The sequence below is a fragment of the Zingiber officinale genome, chromosome 1B, assembly GCF_018446385.1.
Source record: "Zingiber officinale cultivar Zhangliang chromosome 1B, Zo_v1.1, whole genome shotgun sequence".
Taxonomy (NCBI): Eukaryota; Viridiplantae; Streptophyta; class Magnoliopsida; order Zingiberales; family Zingiberaceae; genus Zingiber; species Zingiber officinale.
In genome coordinates, this window is record NC_055986.1 from 163,074,110 (window position 1) to 163,097,287 (window position 23,178).

Genomic DNA, 23,178 nt, shown 5'->3' on the forward strand with positions numbered 1-23,178 from the left:
CAAGATCGACTGAAGGAGAAACAGAGCACTACCGGTTGATGGAACATACCTGGTAAAAAACGTAACACGTCTGATTGGCGAGACAGATCAGAGGAGAAACGGAGCACTACCGGTTGATGGGACCGACTAGGGGAGAAACATAGCTGATAGCACATTCGATCAATGGAACCGACATCAACAGGGGGAGAAACACAACATGTCCGATCGGTGGGACTGACGGGGAGAAACTCACCTGGGCTAAGAGGCAAAACTTGAACGATCAGGATTCAAGAGAGCTACCCGAGTGGATCTGTCTGTTGACTTATCGTGACCGTCATCTCCATCTAGACCTGCTACTTGACTCTTAAGGACACCTGGAGACTTTCCATATACACTGTATCACATCCCTTGTTCGGTTTGCAACCATTGAGATAGATATCAAACCATAATTCGCTGAGGATGCGTCTAGATCTGATGATATCCGATCCAATCTGCTGGACCATGCAAATCTAAGAACAGGACAAGCTGTTAGCTGCCAGCACATATAAACCTGGCAGATATATGCAGACAAATGTTGTCTGGCAGTCAATGCTGCTCCTACCGATCGATTCTGTCGTTGTATCTATATCCAATCCAACTTTCCTCTCGTTGGTTCTTCCCCCATTGCAGAAAGAACCAACAAAGATCGGATTTGCACAATCTTGTGCACGTAATCTCCTGCTGATTAGATTTAACTGAATGAAGAAGATTTAATCAGTGTCAGCTGGGAACAGAGCATTTGGCTCCCTGATACACGGAACCGCTAAAAACCATGTGCGCAATCTCTATCATGCAGACGTTTTCTGTCTCTTTGCTTGTTTGGGGTTTTAGATGCTTATTTTATTTGCATTAATGATAAATATTTCATCAAATGGATGATCGAGCATATATATAAATCCATTAATAACAGAAACCGTTACACTGGAGATCGAGGCACAACGTCCCAGAACTCGGTCACTGTAATGAAATCTGAAGATCTGTCAGCTCATCAGCAGGCATACAGTTCGACGAGCTCGTCGATGGACTCCGGCGGGGGGTCGCCGTTCTCGAGCATCCAAAGGAGGTGCTCGAACAGCACCACCTCGCAGCCTACGACGACGGCGGCGCCAGGGTCGGCGGCGGAGCGACGGGCGAGGACTTGGAAGAGGCGGTGCTCGACAAGGGGGCTGCTGATGAGGTACCGTCTGCGGGACTTGCCGACGTAGACGGGGTGGAGAACGGCGGGGGTGCTGCCGTGACGTTGGGTACTGCCGTCGTCGGCCGCGATGAGGCGGCTGCTGGAGTGCCACCGCTTGAGCATGGACTTGATCCTGTGGAGCTTTCCGGCCATGAATTTGCTTAGTTTGAGATGCAAACCGTGTAGGGAGAGCGGCGTGGAGGCAGGCGTATGGGAAGCACTTTTATAGACGGAGGTTAATGCAGATTACAGATACATAGCTTTAAAGATAGCTTTATAGCTGTATGGGGATGATTGGATAAACCTTAATTAAATCATTCGTATTTAGTTCAAGTTATCATGTATAATTTTAGTTATGTAATTATTAGATATATGGTAATCACATAATCAAAATTATATGCAATAAAACATAGTCAAATATTGTTTGATTTAATTTAGATAATGCATTTGTTTGAAGGTTTTAATAAATAACTTAATTTAATATTTTACTAGATTACCCTTAGTTGCAAAACCAACTAATAATAATAATAATAATAATAATATTATTATTATTATTATTATTATTATTTAAACTCTATTATATTTTACTATATTTTCACGTTTTTTTATATATATTTTTATTTTGTTTTTTTAATGTTTTTTAATTTTTTAGGGGGTTTTAAATTTTTTAGGGTTTTTTTACATTTTTTCTATTTTTTTATTTTTTAAATGTTTGTTAACATTTTTTATTTTTTTTTACTTTTTAAAATTTTTTACGTTATATATATATATATTTTAATTTTTTTTTATTTTTTTAAAAAAATTATAATGTTTTTTCTATTTTATTTATTTTTAAAGTTTTTTTTACCATTTTTTATTTTTTTATTATTTTTAATGATTTTTTATTTTTCATTTTTTTCTTTACATTTTATTTTTTTGTCACATATTTTTTTATCTTAGGGTATTTTGGGTAAAACAAAATTCTATAACCCCGGAATCAAGAAAAACCTCAGTTTTCCGAGGTTTTTCGATTCTTGGTTGCATGCCCCTTTTGCTGATGTGTCGAGCATGCAACATTACTCAGGAATCATCGATTAACTAAACCAAACAAGATTTTTATTGATAACCTTGGATGAATAACTAAGATTATCAAGAATAACCCCCAACCAAACGCACCCTATAAGTACTGAACTAAATTTATACAAAACAAAAGTCTCTATGAACATCTTTGTTATATCTATGTTTACATATCTCCATAATAATATAATATTATCTATTTTAAATTTAAATTTTTATAATATTAATTTTAGATAGAGATATCATATTTTTTTAAATCCATGATCTTTATTAAAATTTTTCAATGTGAAACTTTAATTGAATCCAACAAAAATAGATCTTGATCTCATGAAATCATATCAATACATTCCATACTCTACTTAAAAAAAACTAATCTAACCTTACATTATTTAATCAACTCAATTTTTCTCTATAAGTTCCTTAAAAATTCGATTATGCTCATTCTTTACAAATTGAAATATAATGTATTGGGTCAATTATTAAAATCAATAATGGGAGATTATACGATTCAAATAATTACGTTAGATGTGATGTATCATGCACTAAGTCCTGAGGACACTTTTATACAGGAAAGGAAAACTAATTTCGTTAATAAAATTATTATAATAATAATAATAAATTTAAATTTATTAATTAAATCTATTTACCCATTACTTTAGTAACAAATTGTGCACATGCAAATTGTGCATACATATTAGCATATGTATTTTTGTTAATATTGTGAGTGTTTCTTATCTATTTTGGAGAAGTTTAATTAGGTTAGAATTGTTTAGAAATGTGAAAATCACAGGCAGGTGGGAGAATTTGTAGTGGTCGTGGTGTCTTTGTTGAAAACTTTTGTTATCATTATTTCTTGATCCACAATTATAATACGAAGATCGAATTAGTTAATTAGTTAGATAGTGCACATAACACAAGTTTGCCATTATAATGTTTTTTAGACCAATTAGTTATAATGTAGATAAATTTTGGTCATATATTATCTTTGATTATAAGTTGATTCTATAATTATCTTTTTATATATATATAATCTAAGAATAATTATAAAAAACTTCTTAAATAAATATAATTATTTTTTATTATAATGTGACAGATCGACAAAATATAAGACTTTGTTGGGTGTACTTTGTACTCAAATTTACACATGACAAATAAGACTTACAAAATACACATAAGTTATAGTGGAGCTTTGTGTTTTTATTTTTTATTAAAAAATTTGAATGATTTATTGAGATCTTTTTACCTTTACACTAGAAGAACTCCCTCATTAGCTAATATTCATACATTAATTTAATAATATATAAGACATAAAATTATTTATTTGTCAATTAATATGTTTTTAAAATAGAATCTTAATTAAATGTTTTTTAAAAAATAATTCAGGTGACTTTCTTCTCTGATAAAACCCAACCTAAGAAACCCAAATAACTCAGCCCAAATAACCCAGGAAGGCCCCTCCATAGAATCTTTCTTTTGCACGCATCCAACTCCTTCCCCTCCGCGAATCCAACGCTAGCCAGAACCGTCTGTAGCTCCCCCTGCATCAATGAATCAGCCGTCGTTCTCGATCCTCTTCAAAACCATCTCCACTTCTTCTCCACTCGAAAAGAAAATGGTGGAATAGACGTGAAGTGTTTGACAACGATCCAATTGTCTTTATCATAAGGAAGGCATGCAACGACGGCAACAACTCGATTGGCCGGCCAACTGGCGTTGATTTATAGCTTCTCTCCGGTCGCAGAGACAACGAAGGCCTAATTTCCAAAACATGAGAGTTGGCTCGCCGAAATGCCAACGTGCCCCTAAGATCAGTCAAAGATTCTAACCGAGTGTTAGATATATATAAAATCCTCAATATTGGTTCCCAATCGTAGCCAGTGGTGATGTTGACGAAGACCCGACAGCAGGAGCCTCTGCCTGCGCTACTGTTAATGCACCTGCCTCCATGGACACTGACCCACGTAAACGGCAGGTGACATCCCTCAATCAGGTCCACCTCCATCAGTCATCTTCTCGAACACTCATCACTTGAATTGTTTCTCTGTCTTTGCTCCACATCCAACTATTTTCTGTTCCTTGTCCAAGCCATTTTCTTCCACATTTGATCAATTATATCTGAAAACTACATGCATGCGTACTTCTCCCGGGCTCTGTTTTTCTTTTTCTTTTTCGTTTTTGTTAATTTTGTCTTGTTTGTTTGGTAAAATGCTAATTAATTCATCCCCTCGCCTGCATTTTTTTTTTTCATCATGTTGGCAAATTTTGTTCATCAATGGCATCAAGCAGCAGCAGTATTTCTGCATGCTAATATATAACACTAATAGGCTGATGAAATGGTACAAAGATGACTATATAAATATATATATATATATCGACTCCGTTATTAATTAGGACCGGAAGATGCTCCTAATGATCTCAGCTTGAGGGCTGTCGGAGTCCATCGTCGACATCAACTCGGCGAGCCGGCCGCTGAGGTCGTCCACCTCCCGTTGCAAGCTCCTGATGTAGCTGCACGTCTCCTTCAGCAACTTGGATGATGATGCCTGCATGCATGCAAGATCAGTTGACATCAAAATTCAAAATTATGATCACAGAGATCGGATGCAACTTCTTCAATTCGTACCCTACTCGTGCTCCTGCGGCGAGACTCCGGGAGAAGAGACTGCAGCGAGGAGACGAGCTCGTTGATTTCCTTGTCGGTAATCCTTCCTCTCTGGCTCGACATTGTCTAAGTATGTGCTTGTGGAAAGGGAGGAAGAGTGAAGGGGAAATGGGAGGAGGTTGTATTTGTAGGCCTACGTAGCTAGAGGGTATCGTGTTGATCAGACAGAGTAAAAAGCATCGTTATCAGTCGGTATGCCTAAACTTAGCATCTCCAACGCCTAGCTCTTTCCTTGAAACGACGGGTCTTGAAATCTGTGTCCCCGGAGGAGCAGACGAGGGGGGACCTCGCCATTAAAAGGAGCTGGTGCAGGTTTCCCGCTCTGCTGGAACAAAACCCCATCGCGACCACACTGCATGCGCCAGGATCCCAACGTATTTACCTGCCGCCATCAATGGCCTGAGGAGGTGCGCGCGGTAATCAAACGGTAAAATCGGGTGGGCCCCTTGTCGACTCCGCGCGACATCGGCGCTCCGAGGAGGGAGGGCGCTGCTGCCGGCGTCAGGATCTGCCGCAGCGTCGCCTGGTGTGTCGCGATTGGCGGGCGACGCGGCCGCGTGACTCGTGGGCGGCGGGGTCCACGGGGAGCAGACTGAGCTGCGGAATTCCGGCTCTCAAATTCGTGCCGCGAGCGACAGCTTGCGTGCCTTTGTCGATGCGGTGAATGAGGAGGAGCATTGATGGTGCTGCGGCGACTGCGAGAACAGGGGGAGAGGGGGAGGCAGGTGGCCGAACAGTGCCCGCGTCGTACGGTCAGGATTTCACCGTTTCAGACCTAACGAGAAATCAATGGAATTTAATAGATACGGTGAATTTTATTATGCAAACGATAAAATTATTCGCTCACAAAAAAGAATAAATAATTTACTATATTAATTAATTTAATGTTTTTGGTCTGTCTAGTCTCTTTTAGCCTATTTAATTGGTCTGGTCTGCTCGATGCATGTTAGTTCAATTGGTCCAGTACTCCACTGACCTCATTCGATGCGCCTAATTAATTGGTTCGCTCCGTACGATCCGGCCCATTAACCTGTCCAATTGGGTCGTTTTACGCTACCCAAAGCACGTGCTGAAAATCAGACGTGGGGTGAACCGAAGAAAACAGGAGTCACAAGACTTTTATCATGATATTGAAAGAACAGTGAGCTTAATTTTTTTTTAAAAAAAAATATTTTAGAAAAAGAAGACAACATTTGGGAAAATTTGAATTGGCAAATCTCCAGAAGCATGTGTCATAAAAAATTACTTTAAGTATTCAGCCAAATACTTATATAATATTGTATTATGTTAAAATTATGTTGTTGGATATATACAAGAAGATGTTCTTGACTTTTGTTTTTGTTTTTGTTTTTAAGGATATCATTTTTACTGTTTCATCTTTAATGAACAAATTAAGGGTGCACATGGACATTTAACAATTTCGGGGGTTATTTTGAAAAATGTGATCGATAAACTATGGGAGCTATCTGAAATTTCACGGAAGGAACATCGGAGAGAACCCTCTCGCGCACCGTGGGCAACGGAACGCCGTCGACGAGAGGAACGCGGAAGCAGGGACTGATTGAGTCCCTCGGATGGCAGGTTTTGGCGGTCTAGATCTCGTGACAGGGCTCCAAGCTCAGTTGGACTACTTCCGCGACCGTGTAGAGGTAAAACTGACCTTGCGTACGTCCTGCTTCCATCGAGCATCTGGTGTTTTGTTGATATGAATTTCACAGTCTTTCTGTGGCCTCACTCGACCTTCAATTTATGGTTGAAAACTTAAGGAACTGGAGCGGGAGAACAAGAGGTTGCTGTTTCGGTTATCAAAATGCCAATGCTCCGAGGTTTGCTTCTAATAGGTCGCGTCTTAGTTTTTTCTTAGCATGAAGCAGTTTTATAACAGTTGAGGTTTATTTTGTTTGCTGCGGACGACATTGCTTTTACAAAGTGAATTTAAATTCCTGAATGATTGCTGTTTGTAGGCTCTCTTATATTTGGCTATAAATGGATCTGTGGATCGGGAGTACTATATAAATCTTCCTCAACAGTGTTTTATTTTGTTATTATTGTTGGTTTGTTTTGCAATTTCGTTTTTTCTTTCCTTTATTTTTGTGGTAATCAAACCTTATTGCACCATGGGGACTATTGCGCTATAGGCCATACTAATATTTCTTAGGAACCTAAGATTTGTAAGTTATCAAATGGCTTAGAAATGTAATTACTCAATGCTTTGATTTTTTATTTATTTATTTCAAGAAAGTGGTTTCATAATGAAATCACAGAGATTAATTAAAATATTTATTATTCCCATCATATGGATAAGATACCAAAAGTTATTAATCTGCTAACAGCATTAGAATTTGTAAGTCATCTAGTTCTCGTTATTTTTTTAGGTAGATGTTTTGTCTCCTACCGATGCATGCATAGCCTTCCAAGGAGGATTTAAAGAATCAAAAGGAGATGAAATTAGGAATATTGAAAATTTAGAAGCTGTATTGGGTTGTCTTTCTGATAATTTCACGGCTTCTTCAAATAATTCGGTCAAGGTAAACTTTCAACTACACATTACAGTATTGTTAACATTTTCCTTTAGTACATGCAAGTTTAAATATACAACATAAGTTGCCTACAGAATGGACATATGGCAATCACAGGATTTGGGGAGAAACTCATGTTGATGAACAGTGAGACAGGAGAGGAACCAGGTTAACTCTGTTTTTCCTATCATATGCTAATAACCGTTTTGTGTTTATAAGATAAAATACACTGTTTCTTATATTGTAGTATGCAATAAGAGTTCTGTTCTATTCACAAAATTCAAGTAGCCCACACAGCATATCAACATGAAAATGCCAAGCATAACCTTTGTGTTTTATGGTTATCTTGTAGTTGAATTTCACATACTCCAATTTAACTGAATACTCAATGATCATAGAACACAAACATCCAAATTACAAAAAGTTAAATTAAAGAATATAAGCAACCATTTCCTTGTTTTGACCCACCACCTTTTGGAGTGACAATTACTTTATCCATAATTATCAAATGCACCAATAGCATACGTTATCACCGTTATTCACTAAAAAGAACTCAGCTAACATAGTAATATGTGATTTTCTGTCATTGATCCCATTTATTTGAGATTTTGCCTTCATCACTTGCTTTCTAGATTAAGGTGTCATCCAATTCGAAAGATAAAAATGTTTAGATATTTGCTTCCTCGTTGTAGTTGGGTATGTTTATAAAATAAATATATAGATTAGATCCTTTGTAATTGCTTAGGCTTTTAGGATAATTTTAACACGATCCGAAAGAAGAATTGTGTTTGAATTGTACTACTTTCTGTAGAAAATGTACACTCACAGTTATTGCATGTGTTGTGCCTGAACCAGAGCAGTTAATCCACCTCTAGCCATGTGAGTGCAATTGTATAGGAAAGAAAAACAATGGAGTGGACTTTTTCCCAAGTCCTAAACAGGTTAAGCGTCAGGATAAATAGTCAACCAATCAAATTTTGTGATAAAACTAAGCTATTTAATTCATCAATAGTTTCTTTTTCCTGGGCTTGAAATTTCATTGATTGTGCCATATATTTACTTTCTTTTAGAATGACTATTTTTTTGTTACTTTTTTCTCCCCTGCTTTTCATTCAAAAGAAAAAAAAAATGGTCTATGAATATTGTAGCAGTAAAGACAAAGCTATAGTTTAAGACTGCTGACTCGGATGGCATGGTATACAGGTCTTCAGAAGATTCATCATCCTGCAAGGAGATATGTTGCTCTGAAAATCATGTACTTTGGCCAGAGGTTATAACCTAGCTTTTAATTATGACCAAATGCATTTTCCCTGCTAAATCTATTCTAAACCAAATGAGTGTGACTATTAATGCCAAGAAGCTGCTGTTGTGGAGTACACCATTCTATATTTGGAATGCATGAGCGTACTAGGGCCTATCTGGGAGTTTTTTTTTTTTTAAAAAAAATTAGATTGAAAAACAGAAGAGAAATAAAAATGGAATTCGTTTTCATATTTTAAAAAAATAAAATATGTTTGAGAGATCATATCAATTTTTTTTATAACATTGGAAACTATGAAATGCCATTTAGTTATAATCAAAAACTATTTCATTAGCATATTCTTGAATACACACACACACACACACAGTTGTGTTATGCTATGGACCGTTCACTGCGGAACAGTCCGCGTTTCCTTGGCCGAGTTGCCTGGAATTGATTCAGGCAGCTCAATTTTTTTTTAAAATAAAAAATTTCTTAAATTTAAACCCTAAACACCCAAAATACATATATTATATCTAAACCTAAAATTCTTTTAGTTTTAATTTTTTTTTTAGTTTGAACATTATAACCCAACCCCTAAACCCTAAAGATAAAATTTAATTGGCTTAATCCCGGAGTTAAAAAAATAAACAAAAAAAAATGCTATTAGGCACCCTAAATATATACCTCATGAACACCTAATTTTTTTTTTAAGTTTTATTTTATTTTTTAGCTTAAACATTTCAACCCAACTCTTAAACCCTAAAGACAACTAATTGGCTTAATCCCGGAGCTAAAAAAAATAAATTAAAAAAAGGTATCATATGAATCGAGGCGCTTGAATTCAATCCAAGCGCCTCGACCACTGTCGCAGACGAAGTCCGTAGCACTTCGTTCGCAGCATATCAAATATATATACACACAGTCACACACACATACACACACGGGTTTGTTACCCTAAATACCATGGTGCAGACCCATCGTGGGCGCCCCCATTGTTTGCCTTGTGAGGGGTGTGCACTATAGGTGTGCACCATAAGGTGCACAACATTTCAAATGCTATATGTATATATGGTATAATTTGTTTTTTCTTTTTATTGACTAAAATTGTTTTTTTCTTATAATTCTACTACTAAATAAATAAAAATATTAGAATTATATAGTTATAACCATGAAAACTAATAGAACAATTAGTGTTTATCTCTTACTATAATTACATGTGCAATTTTTTAATTTAATTTTCTGTAGTATACTATAATTATTTCTTAATACATAACAATGGATAACAAATGAAGTTGGTTTCACGAATTCATTATTTCTCTATAGGTTTTATGGGTTTGCCTCGGAGGCTCAGATGGATCCAACTATTGAGGTTTCCATTTATAAACCTCTGCTCTATTTTTTGAAGGATGTAGAAAGTAAAAAAATATTCAATTAAAATGATCTCATCTCCTGCTTTTTGCAGTCTGAAATTTTTAAAGCACTTGAGAGGACAAAACTTATGGTTGGAACGAAAGAGAGTTCGGGATATTCAAGATGTGGTAGAACTGACAAGGGAGTTTCTTCGTCTGGTCAAGTACAGTTTTGATTTTTCTTTCCACTGTTTTAACATGCGCAACACAATGTTTAGGAGGTTTATTTCCAAATAATATGTATGTTACCGTTTGTCTTATCTAATACCTAAATTGTATGTTTAAGACTATGATGGTGCTATACGCTGCAAGAAGCTTGCTTAATTTGTGTGGGCGTTTAATCGAATTTGATAGTTGCAATCTTTGTGGCAGGTAATTTCTTTGTATCTAAGATCAAACCTTAAGGATGCTGGAGGGAATACAGTGAACCAGATGAGTACTTTGGAACAGAAATGTGGTATGTTTCTAATTGTTAATGTGCAAGCTAACCTGGCAACACTTGTTGAACCAAGTTCTGTTGATTAATTCATAAAGATAATTTGCTTTTGGTCCATCATTCACTTGATTTAGTAGTTTGCCTCATGCGATTTGTTCATTGTTCTTTTTCTTCATCTGCAGAAATTGATTATGTGAGAGTGCTGAATAGAGTTCTTCCAGGAGATATAAGAGTGGTAGGCTGGTGTCCTGTTCCTACGGATTTCCATTCAAGGTTTTTGTGCGTATTTGATTTCAAATTTTATGGTTAATTGGCTGGTTGTTTGCTAGATTGTATGCACCTCTTAAAGAAGTACATTATTTAAGGTTCTAGTGCATAATCTGATGATCATAAAGGTGTTAGATAGGCAGCTAGTGCATTCAATGTAATGATCATAAAGGTGTTAGATAGGAAGCTAGTGCATTCAATGTAACCAAAATCCTAGTTTCAAATAAGATTTAAGTTACAATATATATTGGAGACCATAATCAGTGATTAATAATAGTTTCCGAAGTTTGACGGGATCCTATTGTATAACTTTTACTGATTTAATCAGTGGTGTGGCACAATGTTTATAGAATATATTAATTTCATAAATAGGATAAATATTGAATGCATTTACATTATTTATGATTCTACATCCCACAACATATAAATGCTTAAAAGACTGAAACAATGCATTTACGTTTCTTTGAGTGTTCCATTACCCGAGTTCTATGGAACAAGGTGAGAAGATGGCTTAATATTCAATATGAATGACTGGAAGACTGATGCAGATTTTCCAGCAGCATTATAGAGGCAACCAGTGCATTATGAAGGCGCGATACCAGTCGGTTTTATGATTTATCTTTTGCGGGAATGTCGCAATAGATGTCGTTTTGAGAATGATATACTTGGTATTGATAGGATGCCCTACAAACTACAGATGCATGTCTATTGGTTTGTGGATCTTCATTGATTGTATGTCTAATTGTATGTCAGTTCGACAACCACACACAAATTAAAAGACTGAAAGTTTGATATCGCAATTTCATAGTTCTCTATGATCATCATACATAGCCTGATTTTTTTGCTAGCTTATTCTGAAAGGTGATATATTCTAAATAATTTAGTATGTTTTCTGTCAACCTACTACTTGTACTTGATATTTCAGGTTTAGCTGTTTGAGCAGAGAATATCGGTACCTTTTCTGGAAAGGAAATTTGGACATATTGGTATACTATTCTTGTTCCTATATTTCTACTAATTAACACATATATCTATTCAAAGAGAGAAGCAAATATTCTATCCGGTTTTAATCAGGCAATGAAGCAAGCTGCTGGAAAGTTCATTGGGGAATATGACTTCAGAAATTTTTGTAAGATGGATGCTGCAAATGTGAATAACTACAGGCGAAAAATTACATTCTTTGATATATCTCTTTCAAAGAAAAGGTATGGTTAACACTTCTCTATGGAAAAATAAAATTTTGAGCAACCAAAGCTCATACTGAACAAAACTTTAGAGAATGGAGTAATAGAAAACTTTGCTCCTTGTGTCATAAGAGATGCACTAGGAGTTGACCTACCTTTTAACATGTTTCTAATTGTATTCTCTCTATCTACAGAGCTGCACTTAATTAAAATTTACGTGTTCCTGTGTTTGGAAGTTGGATGACTTGTTTTGGCTGGGCATGTTTGAGATGGTTACCAAGGATAATATATCACAAAGTTGGTGGTCACCTGTTATGAATACCATATGCAATACCATTTGCGTGCTTCCTCTAAAATGTTAATTATGTTGCTAATATAAATTTTCTCATAACCACTATTTAAGTTCCATGAAGTTATTATTATGGAAGTCGGCTCAAATAAACTCAAATTATAGTTTTGAATCTTTTTTATTTTTTGACTATGCTTCCATTTTTTTCTCTCAGTCAGGAGTAACTTACAACTCATTAGATCAAACAATCATGTAAATAAGTAACGAAATTATAGTAGCGCAAATATACAACTTCCTTTGTAGGTATAAAACACTGGTTATTCTCATCTTACATGGAAATATTCCAGTTTGGTGTGCACATTTATCATACAGATCAGAGACTTTGTTTTTCTTTACATCTTGTTTCAAAATGCTTTTACTCAATTTCCTAAACTCTCCAATTTTAGAATATTTTTCTAAAGTCTCTTGTCACTATTTTGCATAGGTATGCTGATGATGAATTATGGGCAATGACTGTCAGGGGTAGTGCATTCTTGTGGCACCAAGTCCGCTGCATGGTTGCAGTATTGTTTATGATCGGTCAAGGTCTTGAATCACCTGATGTGAGTGTGCATATATTTCTGGCAATCAATGTCTTAGTCTCTATCTGCATTTGAGCAAAATGGTGTTATTTTATATCTTTGATGTAGGATCGAAAAGCACTATGTTTTTCGTAAAGCAATAGAGAAAATACAGTGGAAATAAAGAAATAAAAGCATAACAACAAAAACCAAGCTCACATGTTTTTCCTGGGTTTTGAGCTGCAACGACTCCTACTCCAAGGCTCACACTCGTGTTTACACATTCCACTAAAATTTTGAGCGTTTACACAATTAGTTTGAAATGAAAGTACAAGTAAACTAAAATTAATTATACTGACAACTTTGAAATGGAAGCTCGTAAAATGGTGTTATTTTTTATCTTTGATGTAGGATCGAAAAGCACTACGTTTTTCGTAAATCAATAGAGAAAATACAGTGGAAATAAAGAAATAAAAATAGAACAACAAAAATCAAGCTAACACGTTTTTATTGGGTTTTGAGCTTTAACGACTTCTACTCCAAGGCCCACACTCGTGTTTACGCAATCCACTAAAATTTCGAACATTTACACAATTAGTTTGAGATGAAAGTACAAGTAAACTAAAATTAATTATACTGACGACTTTGAAATGGAAGCTCGTGCGTAGTCGTCGTCGTCGGGGCAGCGTTCAGGCATCATGGAGAGCTTTTCAGAGCAGCGCTCAAGAATGGAAGATGTAGAAAGTTGTTGTCGCTTGTATTGAAGTTCTATCCAAAGGGCTGGTCGAACATGGCTTTTATGAAACGTTGAAGGCACCTCCAGTCTTGTCCGAGGTGCCTCTAGGTGTAAATCTGATCCTTTAAGCTTCGATCGCGATAAATTTAGCGGACTACGACCTTTATCTGTCTAAGGGTGCCTTCCAAGCGCTCCGAGGTGCCTCCGCTCCAAGGCACCTTCCATGCGCTCAAGGGCGCCTTCCCGCGGCGAGAACTTTATCCTTAATGTTCATCCGCTGGGGGGTGCCTCCGCCGCCCCTATTCAGGCTCCTTTGCGCAGCTCCAAGGCGCCTTCGTGTAGCTTCGAGGCACCTTCATGCAGCTCCAAGGCGCCTCGGGCATTGTTCATCCGAGACTAACTTATGCATTTTTACTCCTACAAAGCATGTTAGTCTAAATACAAAAAGATACCTTGCAAAACAAAGTTAATACAATAATAAAAATATAGTATTTTAATAGTCTCAGGATTGTCCGGTTCTGACTTTCAGAGTTTCAGTGAAACCCTTGGTCGAACCGACGCCTATTGTTCCCTCAATGGGGTACGCGTCCTCACCTACTTCTCTCAAGAGAGTGACCTTTTGCCAAACACTCGTTTGGACTTTTGCTTAGCATCCGACCTTGAGCTTCAGGACTTCCACTAGACGTCCGATTCTCGACCCGCCTAGGCTTTCGCCTAGTGTTCGTAACCCCCAGGACCTCCGCTCGATGTCTTGATATGCTAAGTGTCCAATCCCTTAACTGGGCACGAGTGCCTAGTTCCTTGACTAGGACTTCATGCCCATTCCCTTGACTAGAACTTTGTTGCTTAGCCTCAACTAGAACTTGCCTGCACACTCAGGAAAACTTGTTAAATCACAACACATTTTAACTTTGAACCCTTTGCCATTATTAAAACTAGGTTTGATTAGCTGGTACTTACAACACCAACATTTGATGCTTATTTACCCTAGGAATATTCATCAGGTTTAGTTTCTTTTAATAAGCTGTGATTTTAGATAAATTGTTTTATATGCGCATTAATGACTCACGGGCTCATTACAACATGGAGAATAATGGCTGCTGGTTTATTAATTAGTAGATGCACTTTAGCTGGGAACTCTGTCTATATGCTGAACTGTGAGGCAAACTGCCAATGCCATATATTTTTTTGTTGTTTTTCACTGAATTCAATGGACTTGCTGTTTGTCAGTGTAATGTGCCGGAATTGATCTGTGAGACACGTGAATAGATATACTAATATTGATTTTGATGATTTGTTTTGTGGTATACTATACTTGAAATTTACTTAGATTGTTCATTGCATAGAGCTGTGTTATGGAAGATATTTAGGTGAGTCAAAATTAGGACTGGTTGGCTCAAATTTAGGTTGGGCAACCTTTCTTTAAAATACCATATGTTGGTAGATTGGTATGAGTCAGCAGCAAAGGGAAGGTAGGGAGAGATAAGAGGAGAGAAGAGGAGGACGGGAGAGGAGGTTGAAGGAGTAGGTGAAGGAAAGGTGAGGAGTATGGGAGAGTTGTACGAGGGAAGATAAGAAAAAGGGGAGAGAAGCAGAGGTTCGAAGTTTCTTTATTTGCCTGATGAAAAGTTAAAAGAGGGAGATAGATCACTGTTACTGTGCTTTCTGCTTCAATTAAAAGGAATCAAATAGTAAAAGGACTCTGGAAAAGACATACAGAGAGAAAGCAGCAGTGTAAAGAGATTTTAGAGCAAAAGAAAGAGATACATAAAATAAAATTTGTGATTGCTGCAATACCTTGGTCAGATTGCTGTTGGCCAGTCTGACCTCTACATAATCCCCTTCTGAGCTCTCTTACATTATGGTAATATCTCTTGGCATAAGGAGTTAAGAAATTGTGATGAATAAGTAATTCAGTTTCGTATAAACCCACATTTGCTGACCATGAATAGGTAATTCACTCTCCAAGGGCTTTTTGTCTTTATATATCTCCTTTCATGCTACACGGGTACTGAAATTAAATAACTAATAGAAAGAAATGCACATATTAGCTCCAGAAAATTTTGTTCAATTTATAGATTTCACCGCTAATAGGTGTATGAATATGCACCTATTAGCTCCGCTAATTGTTTATGCCTTGTGATTCATTGAGGTTGTTCCAATTCGCGAAAGATTTGGCATAGTTTCTACTTTCTAGGCCTTGTTTACAAAATAATCTCAAAGTCATATTTTGGAATTGGAAAGTTAGCCTTGGTACATGATAGGTATCTTATCAAACATATAGGTTGTCTTGGATATTGTTATCACATTCAATTGATCAGGACCTAAAAATCCATGGGTCTTGAATTTGGACAACAACAAGAACAACTAATAATTCCACTTGAAATTATTTGCACCTCTTCTTTCCTTCTGTTCAGCTTTCTCTTCCCTCATTCTCCCTTCTTCTCCCACTCTTATTCCTGCATACTGATTATTTTACCTTGGTTTTAGTGATCACATTTTAGTTTGTGCCAATGGCAAGTATTGTTGCAGTCATATCTTGTATGGTGCTTATCCAATAGTACTAATGTTTTTATAGTTTGGATAAGCTTCTTAACTACACATGTAGACCACATATGCCATATGCTATCGTTATGTGGCCTTCAAAATTTACCTAGGCAGCTGGATATGCACCTAAGAAGGCCTTTTTAAAACCATAATTTGGATATAGTAAAATAATCTCCATGCAATGCAACTAAGCTATTATGTTGGTTTGACATTTTATCTGATATTCTACTTCATTTTTTTCGATTTCAGAATTTAATCTCTTTGTAACCTCATTCAAGAAGTGAATTTTCATACAGGTTATCAATGCACTACTGGACACCATTAAGACCCCTAGAAAACCTCAATACAATATGGCTCCAGAGGCCCCCCTAATCCTACGGTTTTGTGAATTTGAAAATCTTGAATTTATTTGTTCACCAGGTAGTTCACAACCATATAGTTCTAAAAAGTTAAATTCTGTGCAATTTAGCATAACAACTTTATGAACATCATACCTGAATATATTTAGCTTGTTGAAAGTGATTAGGAAAAAACTAGTCGTCATTGTTATTTTTAATTTGGTGATTGCATAAAATTAACATACAGATTGAAATGAATTTTGCTAGATGCCAACCGAGCTTTGCATGAACACTTGAAGAGTGAAGTCCAAAGATACATTCTCCAAGCAGCTATATTTGATGAAGCACTAAATTGCTTATTGCCCCCTGGTACGCATGAGTCTTTACAGTTTGGTGCATATTTTGCATCCTCACGGATCATGGACTCTACAGGAGAATCTTCAGAATCCTTGAGGAAGGGTAAAGGTCACATGCCGCTACTGCTTCGAGTAACTGAACGTAAGTCAAACTGGTTTAAGTTGTACTCCTAATGTGGTCATTTAGGTTCACGAATGTGTATGGAAAATACTTTGTTCCTCAATATATTAAGTGACAACTTGCTCATTTGATCACTTACAAGTAATGTCTGCATATGCAAAATTTGTTGTTGCTCAACCCATAGATTTGATCACTGCTTAATACAATGACAACTTGCTTATTTGATCTATAATACTAAGCAATGCCAATTAAATTATAAATGCATTTGCTGAACATCTCTAACTCTGTATATTGATCATGGTGTTGATCAACGTCTCCTAAAATTATAATGCTGATGTATCATCAAACTACATGTGACAAGAGTAAGGATTTGAGATAAACTCATATTTGTAACATAATTACTTTCTGTTAGGAAACATAGGTATTAATCCAATAGTTGCAAGATTTGATGTCTCCCTGGAACACTTGCTCTTATTTTAACATTCTAAAATGCATCTGTTGTCAACTCCAGCATCCTATGAGGAACGAAGAAACAAACTGTGTCTGAAAGCTACTCGCAAGAGACATTGAGTTGCCTGCCTTGCATTTTGAATTTTTCTTGGCTCTGGTGTGTATGGACCTTGCTAGCCTTCCAGTTCGATACTATCATACTCAGCATATGATATCTTGAGTTTAAAATGTGCATATATGGCTATGGATGCGAGATTCTCTTTTTCTTTTTCTCTTTATTTACACATTATTCTTGATTACATAGATCTCTCTCTGCTGCGATGGGGCGTGGGAGGTTTTCAGTGTAGGTCACAGCCTTGTATACTTCACCAATTGGTGCTCGGCGTCATCATAGTTCACAGCCGAAAAGTTTTTTGTTTCGTGCCAAATAATTTGCTCCCGTCGCAGGATTTGGTGGAGAGACATAACTTATAAAGACCAAAAATATGTATGAACTGTCGACGATGTTGTTTATTTCCATTTATTAAGAATTTATTTTCTTATATGAACTAATGGTCTATTCAGTGTGATAGCGCTACATCATTTCAAGTCAGTTGTATTGAATTTGTTTCTACTGCAAATTTAATTTATGTTCTGATAGATTGCTTATCTGAAAGCTTTGCGAGTTATCCCAAAGGTGTTTTGGAGCAGAGTAAATTTCATTTTCCCCTCAAATGTTTATATTATAGGTGTTTGTATTAACCTTTTCATGTGAAATGAGATCACCGTAGAAGATAATAAATTACCTAGTAGAAAAGATTTAAAAATCATTACAAACCCTCCTTTTTCTTTTCTATTGCAATTTTTTGCTTATTATATGATAGTTATGATAATTTTTTAAATTTCCATATATAGAAATAGATAGATTATAAATGACATCTCTTATGTCAATGACACCAAAGGGATATTAAATGAATGGAATTGGAGCAAACGAATTTTTTATTGAAAATTTAAAACATTTTTTTTGTTTATTGATTATTTTTTTTACTGAATCTTGCGTTTCTTTTAATTTATCATTAAAAGAAAAACGTTCCACTCTCTGTATTCTGTTAAATTTATTCTTGTAGTTCTGTTAAATTATTTTTAAAAAACCAGCAGTCACGAAACTCTCATTAGTGCAGACCTCACGAAAACATTGGGAGTCGGTTTTTGCAATTCATGTAGTCAAGAGATAATTCACTCATCGTATCTATGTCAATTCGTCTCTAGATTAATACGGATAAGATATATCACAAATGACTATTGATCATTAGTACAGATGATCAATGTATGGGAGAAACAGGTTCAGATGAGTCAAATTTTGACCTCAAGATCTCATATGATAAAAGAGCATATGTAGTGAGAGATTTATAGCATGCGATTTTTTGTTATAAACCTCTCAATATAAACTTCTCCCCCATCACGTAGCTAGAGTTTATAGTTTTTTTTTTTTTATAAACTTGCATCAAAAATCTTAGGACCAGATTTATAAAAAAAATAATGGAGAGAGGATTTTAAAAGAAATGAGGTTTTAAAAAGAGAGAGGTTTTATGATAGTAGATAGAGGTTTTTAAAAGGAGTAAAGTTTTTACCTTTTAATATGACAGTGATATGACGGAGCATAAGCCTCTTCAAGAAGTTTATAGTCACAAATATCCTAACATCCTATATTTCAACCACCGCACCATCTCAATAAGACAAATATATTATTTCAAGCAACTCAAACTTATAAAAGTATTATTTCACGCAAATAATAAGTTCGCGTGTTTAACTTACGAGAATTATTATTTTTCTAAATATCAAGAAATTATATATTTTTTTAAGAATAAAATGATATAAATTTTAGAAAGAGATATAAATTTTAAAAGTATTTAAAAATATAAAGAATAAAAAAATATCATAAATTAAAAAATAAAGTGATAATTCTATGATTTTTTGAATATTTTTTTAAAAAATAAAAATATAATAATTTTAATCATAACTAACCATATATTACTTATTCATACTTTCTATGTAATACTCAATCATCATATACCTAACCTGCTACTAAACTATCAATTCTAATATCCTTGTGCATGTTTCTTGGCCGTGTTCTTCGGTTTCTTATGTGACTAGCTTATTTCTGTCTGGATAAAAATGCTAGTCTACATTCAATCTGAGGTCAACAATCCCATGATACTTGAAAGCCAAATCTTTCGTCCCCTCGGGGCGGTGCGATGGTTAAGACGTGGGGTGTTATCACATGAGGTCTTGGGGTCGAAATTCGGCGTGACCGAACATAACCTCCCCCAGTCTTGACCATTTGCACTAATGACTAGTAGTCATCCGTGATTTACCTCCTGTTGGCCTAGGGATAAGTTGACAGGAGCACTAGAGGCGAACGAATCACCTTTTGCCACATTGAAAGCCAAATCTTTCTCTGAAGATAGATAGCTATAATGTAAGTAGGGAAAATAATGCAAGTTTATTAGGCATATTCGAATTGTTTCCTTCCCGCAAATAAATACACATGATACTTGAACCAAACAAATTATTTCTTCGCACTGCACTTTCTTGGCCTGATAAATGCTTTCAATTCAGCATGAACCAACTATTTCGAATTTGCATGGTTCCAATAGAATCTACGCTAAGAATCAACTTGGAAAAACACGCAGCAATAAGTTTCTTCATTGAAACTACTGGCCAAACACATCGCAGCATCAAACTTGCGTCACTTTTTGTAGCTTTCCAGATTGCAATAGCATTGGCTAGACAAGTTTTTAGCTTTTATGGATTATACAATCTGCAGCCAGCATGAGTATCGAGAACCTGTAAACACAAAGTAAATTCTTGTGAGTTTGATGCCTTCCATTTGACTACATGTATACATCTAGAATAGAGAGAAGAATATTGCAGAAACAAACTGATAGTAGCAACGATCAATGCAACAATTAAAAGACAAGGAAATGAAGAAACACAAAATCATCATCATCAAGACTTCATGGTGTTAGGTCCACAACCTAAACCGACCAAGCTACTCCTAATGTATCTTTATTGCAGCATTGCATATCCACATGTTCCCTCAAGAAGCAACTCTCCATTCTGAAAAGAAACAAGGCCCCTGTAAGGTTATGCACGGTCGGATGCCCTTTTATTCAAGGGCAAAAATGAGAAGAGCACTCCCAAATGTTATAAATCATCAGAAGGGCTTCCCTTTTTCGTCAAAAAAAAAAAAAAAAAATCTAAAGGGCGTCCCTTCAATGATGTTATCCAAAAAATACCCTTTGACCATACATTGTTGTAACAATTACCGGTAGCTGCTACAATATGCAGAAGCTACCAAGTATATGCTACAACATGTTTATGGTGAATTTAGGGTTTACATCGTATATAAACTATTGAGTAGATGCTACAACGTGTAAAAGTTATCCAATAACTGCTACTGTAGAAGTTACCCAGTAACTACAACGTGTTTAGGGTGAGTTTAGGATTTAGGAATTAGGGTTTAATGTTTAACATTTAGGGTAACATTACTATATCAAAATACTATTTACCAACTTGGTTAAAATTATTTAAATTTTATCAAAATTATTTTAAAATAGTTGTAGAAATTATTATGTAGTTGTAACAACCCTAAACTCATCCTAAACACGTAGTAACTCGGTATCTTCTCCATGGTGTAATTGTAAACCTTAAATCCTAAACTCACCTTGAACACGTTGTAGCAGCTACTAGTAGATGCTACAATAGCACTAGGTCAAAGGGTATTTTCAAACACTGATGGGGCATCCATTTGATTTTTTTTTTTTAAAGGGGCACTCATCAATTTGATGTTTCTCTTAATTTGGGGCGCAAGAAACCTAGTAATGTTTCAAGCAACTCCTCCTTATCATGCTACCTATTGGTGTCTAAGGCAGAGATGTAAGCAACTGTGGATACTCTCGTTATTGTAAAAAAGTTAACAGCAATCCAGAATCGAGCAGCTAACTAGATGCAAATTAGTGGGGCTTTGTCCAAGAAATTCGAATCAAGTGCATTGAACTGGGAGAAAAGAAGAAAAAGAAGGACAATGAGAAAATGCTGTTGCAGAACTCAGGAGGTGTAAGGGATGGTACTCACATCGCAAAGGTTGAATCTTTTTTGCAGTTTCACAAATCCAAGGGCACGCAGTGGGCAATGTATGATCCCTTGGGAGCGTCTAGGACAACAGGTTCCTGCCACAGAAGCGATCCCTGCAACCTTCCATCTGTCGTCTTCGATATCTCGATCCCAGCCCACTCGATCACCATTTCTTTTCTCCTGCTCGCCAAGTCCTTGCCTGTCCACAGAAGGCAGAGCAAACCGCCCAGGTTTGTCAGCGTCGCGCCGCACAAGAAGGTGGGGAGTTCATTCTCTACCCCCTCCACTTTCTTCCACTCGTCGGATTCCGGGTCGTACCCCTTGATTTTGCCGAGAAAATCATAGGAGTAGAGTATCCCTCCCACCACCGTCGCCCTCCCCCTCCACCCGTTGTCCAGAACCGGAGGCACCGGACCCCACCTGGCCTCATTCGACGGCGCCGCCGGGTCGTACACCAGGCCGCCCCGATCCGCCACCGCGAGGATCCTGCCCGCGAGGACAGCGCACCCGTGCATCCACTTCTCCCTGATGAGCATCGGGCTGGGAACGACGGCCCATTTCCCTCCAGCAGAGGGGTCAAGGGACTCGGCCCAGGCGTCGGCCCGGGGTAGGCATCCGCCGATAGCGTAGATGCGGCCGCCGACGGCGGCTGCTGCGGCGAACTCGCGAGCGGCGGACATGCGGGGGCCGGAGGACCACCTGCGAAGGCGGGCGTCGAAGATCTGAACAGCGAGGGAGGGAACATCAGCGACGGATCCGCCGAGGAGGAAGAGGGAACCGCCGAGGGAGGCGCAAGCGGAACCGATGGCGGGGAGGGGCGGGGAGGGGAGGCGGAGAGGGGGCGGCGACTTCTTCCGCGAGCCGCTGAATCGGAGGAAGGGATCGAGGAGAAACCAGGACTGGTCGGTGGGTGAGCGGAGGTTGAGGGCGAGGGCGAGGGCGGGAGGGTCGGGGAGGGAAAGTTGGGAGCGGGCGGCGCAGAAGATCGGGGAGCCGAGAAGGGAACGCCAGGATCGCGATACTACAGCGAGAAACGGGTGATGGGAGCGGGGCACCTGGGCGATGCAACGCACCGCAACGTCGTCTGGGATGCCAGGGATCAGATCACCCACGGCGGCGACGGCGACGGCGACGGCGGCGGCGGGGTGGGCCATTCTCACCGGCGGAGAACCGTAACGGCCGAGGAAGAACGGATGGATGGATAGGGATCCGAGCTGGAGCGGATAACTTGGCGTTGGTGAGTGGTGATTGGTGAGACGCTGATCTCGCAACGACAGGGGCACGATTTAAAGTCACGACTTAGGCGACGACTCCGGAAACGAAACGTCATCTAATATTCTAATGGGATGAGAAAGAGGTGACAGCGGATTACTAACACGTGTTATAAGATTTTTCTTTTTCTAAAATTAGCATATAAAAAAATAATAATTGATGAGAAAATTAAAATGAATCAAAATTAGAAACGACTAAGGTGATCAAGATCTATATTGCAAGGCACACTATTCACTTTTTATCCATAAATGAATAGAACTAAATCTTTTTTTCTCAATTTATTTATTTATTTATTTATACATTATCTTGTACGCAGTACGCACACATCTGCTCTTCAATTTTAGTAAATCAGTATTTTTTTAATTATATTTTATCAAAAAATTTAAATCAAGATCTTAGTCAGCGTACGTATGACTTAACGG

At 37.3% G+C, this 23,178-nt stretch overlaps 4 protein-coding genes across 8 annotated transcripts; 1 reads left to right on the forward strand and 3 right to left on the reverse strand.

Annotated features, from left to right (window-relative positions):
- Nucleotides 1–865: 865 nt before the first annotated feature.
- On the reverse strand, nucleotides 866–1,504 carry LOC122016283 (auxin-responsive protein SAUR76-like). Its single transcript, XM_042573561.1, has one exon. It carries the CDS (start codon nucleotides 1,346–1,348, stop codon nucleotides 1,007–1,009), a length of 342 nt encoding a protein of 113 aa, XP_042429495.1. The 5' UTR covers nucleotides 1,349–1,504; the 3' UTR covers nucleotides 866–1,006.
- Nucleotides 1,505–4,543: 3,039 nt separating this feature from the next.
- LOC122016366 (transcription factor ILI3-like) lies at nucleotides 4,544–5,216 on the reverse strand. The gene is made up of 2 exons (XM_042573676.1): nucleotides 4,875–5,216; nucleotides 4,544–4,794 (listed from the first exon to the last, which is right to left on the reverse strand). The coding sequence occupies exons 1-2, from the start codon at nucleotides 4,974–4,976 to the stop codon at nucleotides 4,639–4,641; spliced, it is 258 nt and encodes an 85-aa protein (XP_042429610.1). The 5' UTR covers nucleotides 4,977–5,216; the 3' UTR covers nucleotides 4,544–4,638.
- Nucleotides 5,217–6,372: 1,156 nt separating this feature from the next.
- Nucleotides 6,373–18,023, forward strand: LOC121987906 (tRNA pseudouridine(38/39) synthase-like). 4 transcript variants are annotated; one of them, XM_042541625.1, is made up of 17 exons: nucleotides 6,373–6,562; nucleotides 6,680–6,739; nucleotides 7,289–7,441; nucleotides 7,528–7,600; nucleotides 8,636–8,702; nucleotides 9,999–10,044; nucleotides 10,138–10,248; nucleotides 10,457–10,541; nucleotides 10,703–10,793; nucleotides 11,713–11,773; nucleotides 11,862–11,992; nucleotides 12,745–12,862; nucleotides 16,400–16,523; nucleotides 16,709–16,810; nucleotides 16,874–16,939; nucleotides 17,430–17,525; nucleotides 17,673–18,023. In XM_042541625.1, exons 1-16 carry the CDS (start codon nucleotides 6,488–6,490, stop codon nucleotides 17,486–17,488), a joined length of 1,422 nt encoding a protein of 473 aa, XP_042397559.1. In that variant the 5' UTR covers nucleotides 6,373–6,487; the 3' UTR covers nucleotides 17,489–17,525; nucleotides 17,673–18,023. The 4 variants fall into 4 exon arrangements, with proteins under 4 accessions (XP_042397559.1, XP_042397545.1, XP_042397552.1 ...); XM_042541611.1 differs by having other exon boundaries at nucleotides 16,709–16,939; XM_042541618.1 differs by having other exon boundaries at nucleotides 7,289–7,435; nucleotides 16,709–16,939.
- Nucleotides 18,024–19,829: 1,806 nt separating this feature from the next.
- Nucleotides 19,830–22,765, reverse strand: LOC121987936 (F-box/kelch-repeat protein SKIP6-like). 2 transcript variants are annotated; one of them, XM_042541642.1, is made up of 2 exons: nucleotides 21,485–22,756; nucleotides 19,830–20,194 (listed from the first exon to the last, which is right to left on the reverse strand). In XM_042541642.1, exon 1 carries the CDS (start codon nucleotides 22,636–22,638, stop codon nucleotides 21,514–21,516), a length of 1,125 nt encoding a protein of 374 aa, XP_042397576.1. In that variant the 5' UTR covers nucleotides 22,639–22,756; the 3' UTR covers nucleotides 19,830–20,194; nucleotides 21,485–21,513. The 2 variants fall into 2 exon arrangements, with proteins under 2 accessions (XP_042397576.1, XP_042397581.1); XM_042541647.1 differs by having other exon boundaries at nucleotides 20,115–20,467; nucleotides 21,485–22,765.
- Between the last annotated feature and the right edge of the window lie 413 nt (nucleotides 22,766–23,178).

Coding starts and splice junctions, on each gene's coding strand:
- LOC122016283 (XM_042573561.1), bottom strand. CDS start 1,348: ATGGCCGGAAAGCTCCACAGGATCAAGTCCATGCTCAAGCGGTGGCAC.
- LOC122016366 (XM_042573676.1), bottom strand. CDS start 4,976: ATGTCGAGCCAGAGAGGAAGGATTACCGACAAGGAAATCAACGAGCTC. Junction 4,795..4,874: donor GCCGCAGGAGCACGAGTAGG/GTACGAATTGAA, acceptor GCATGCATGCAG/GCATCATCATCCAAGTTGCT.
- LOC121987906 (XM_042541611.1), top strand. CDS start 6,488: ATGGCAGGTTTTGGCGGTCTAGATCTCGTGACAGGGCTCCAAGCTCAG. Junction 10,794..11,712: donor CCTACGGATTTCCATTCAAG/GTTTTTGTGCGT, acceptor TTGATATTTCAG/GTTTAGCTGTTTGAGCAGAG. Junction 12,863..16,399: donor AAGGTCTTGAATCACCTGAT/GTGAGTGTGCAT, acceptor ATTTTCATACAG/GTTATCAATGCACTACTGGA.
- LOC121987936 (XM_042541642.1), bottom strand. CDS start 22,638: ATGGCCCACCCCGCCGCCGCCGTCGCCGTCGCCGTCGCCGCCGTGGGT.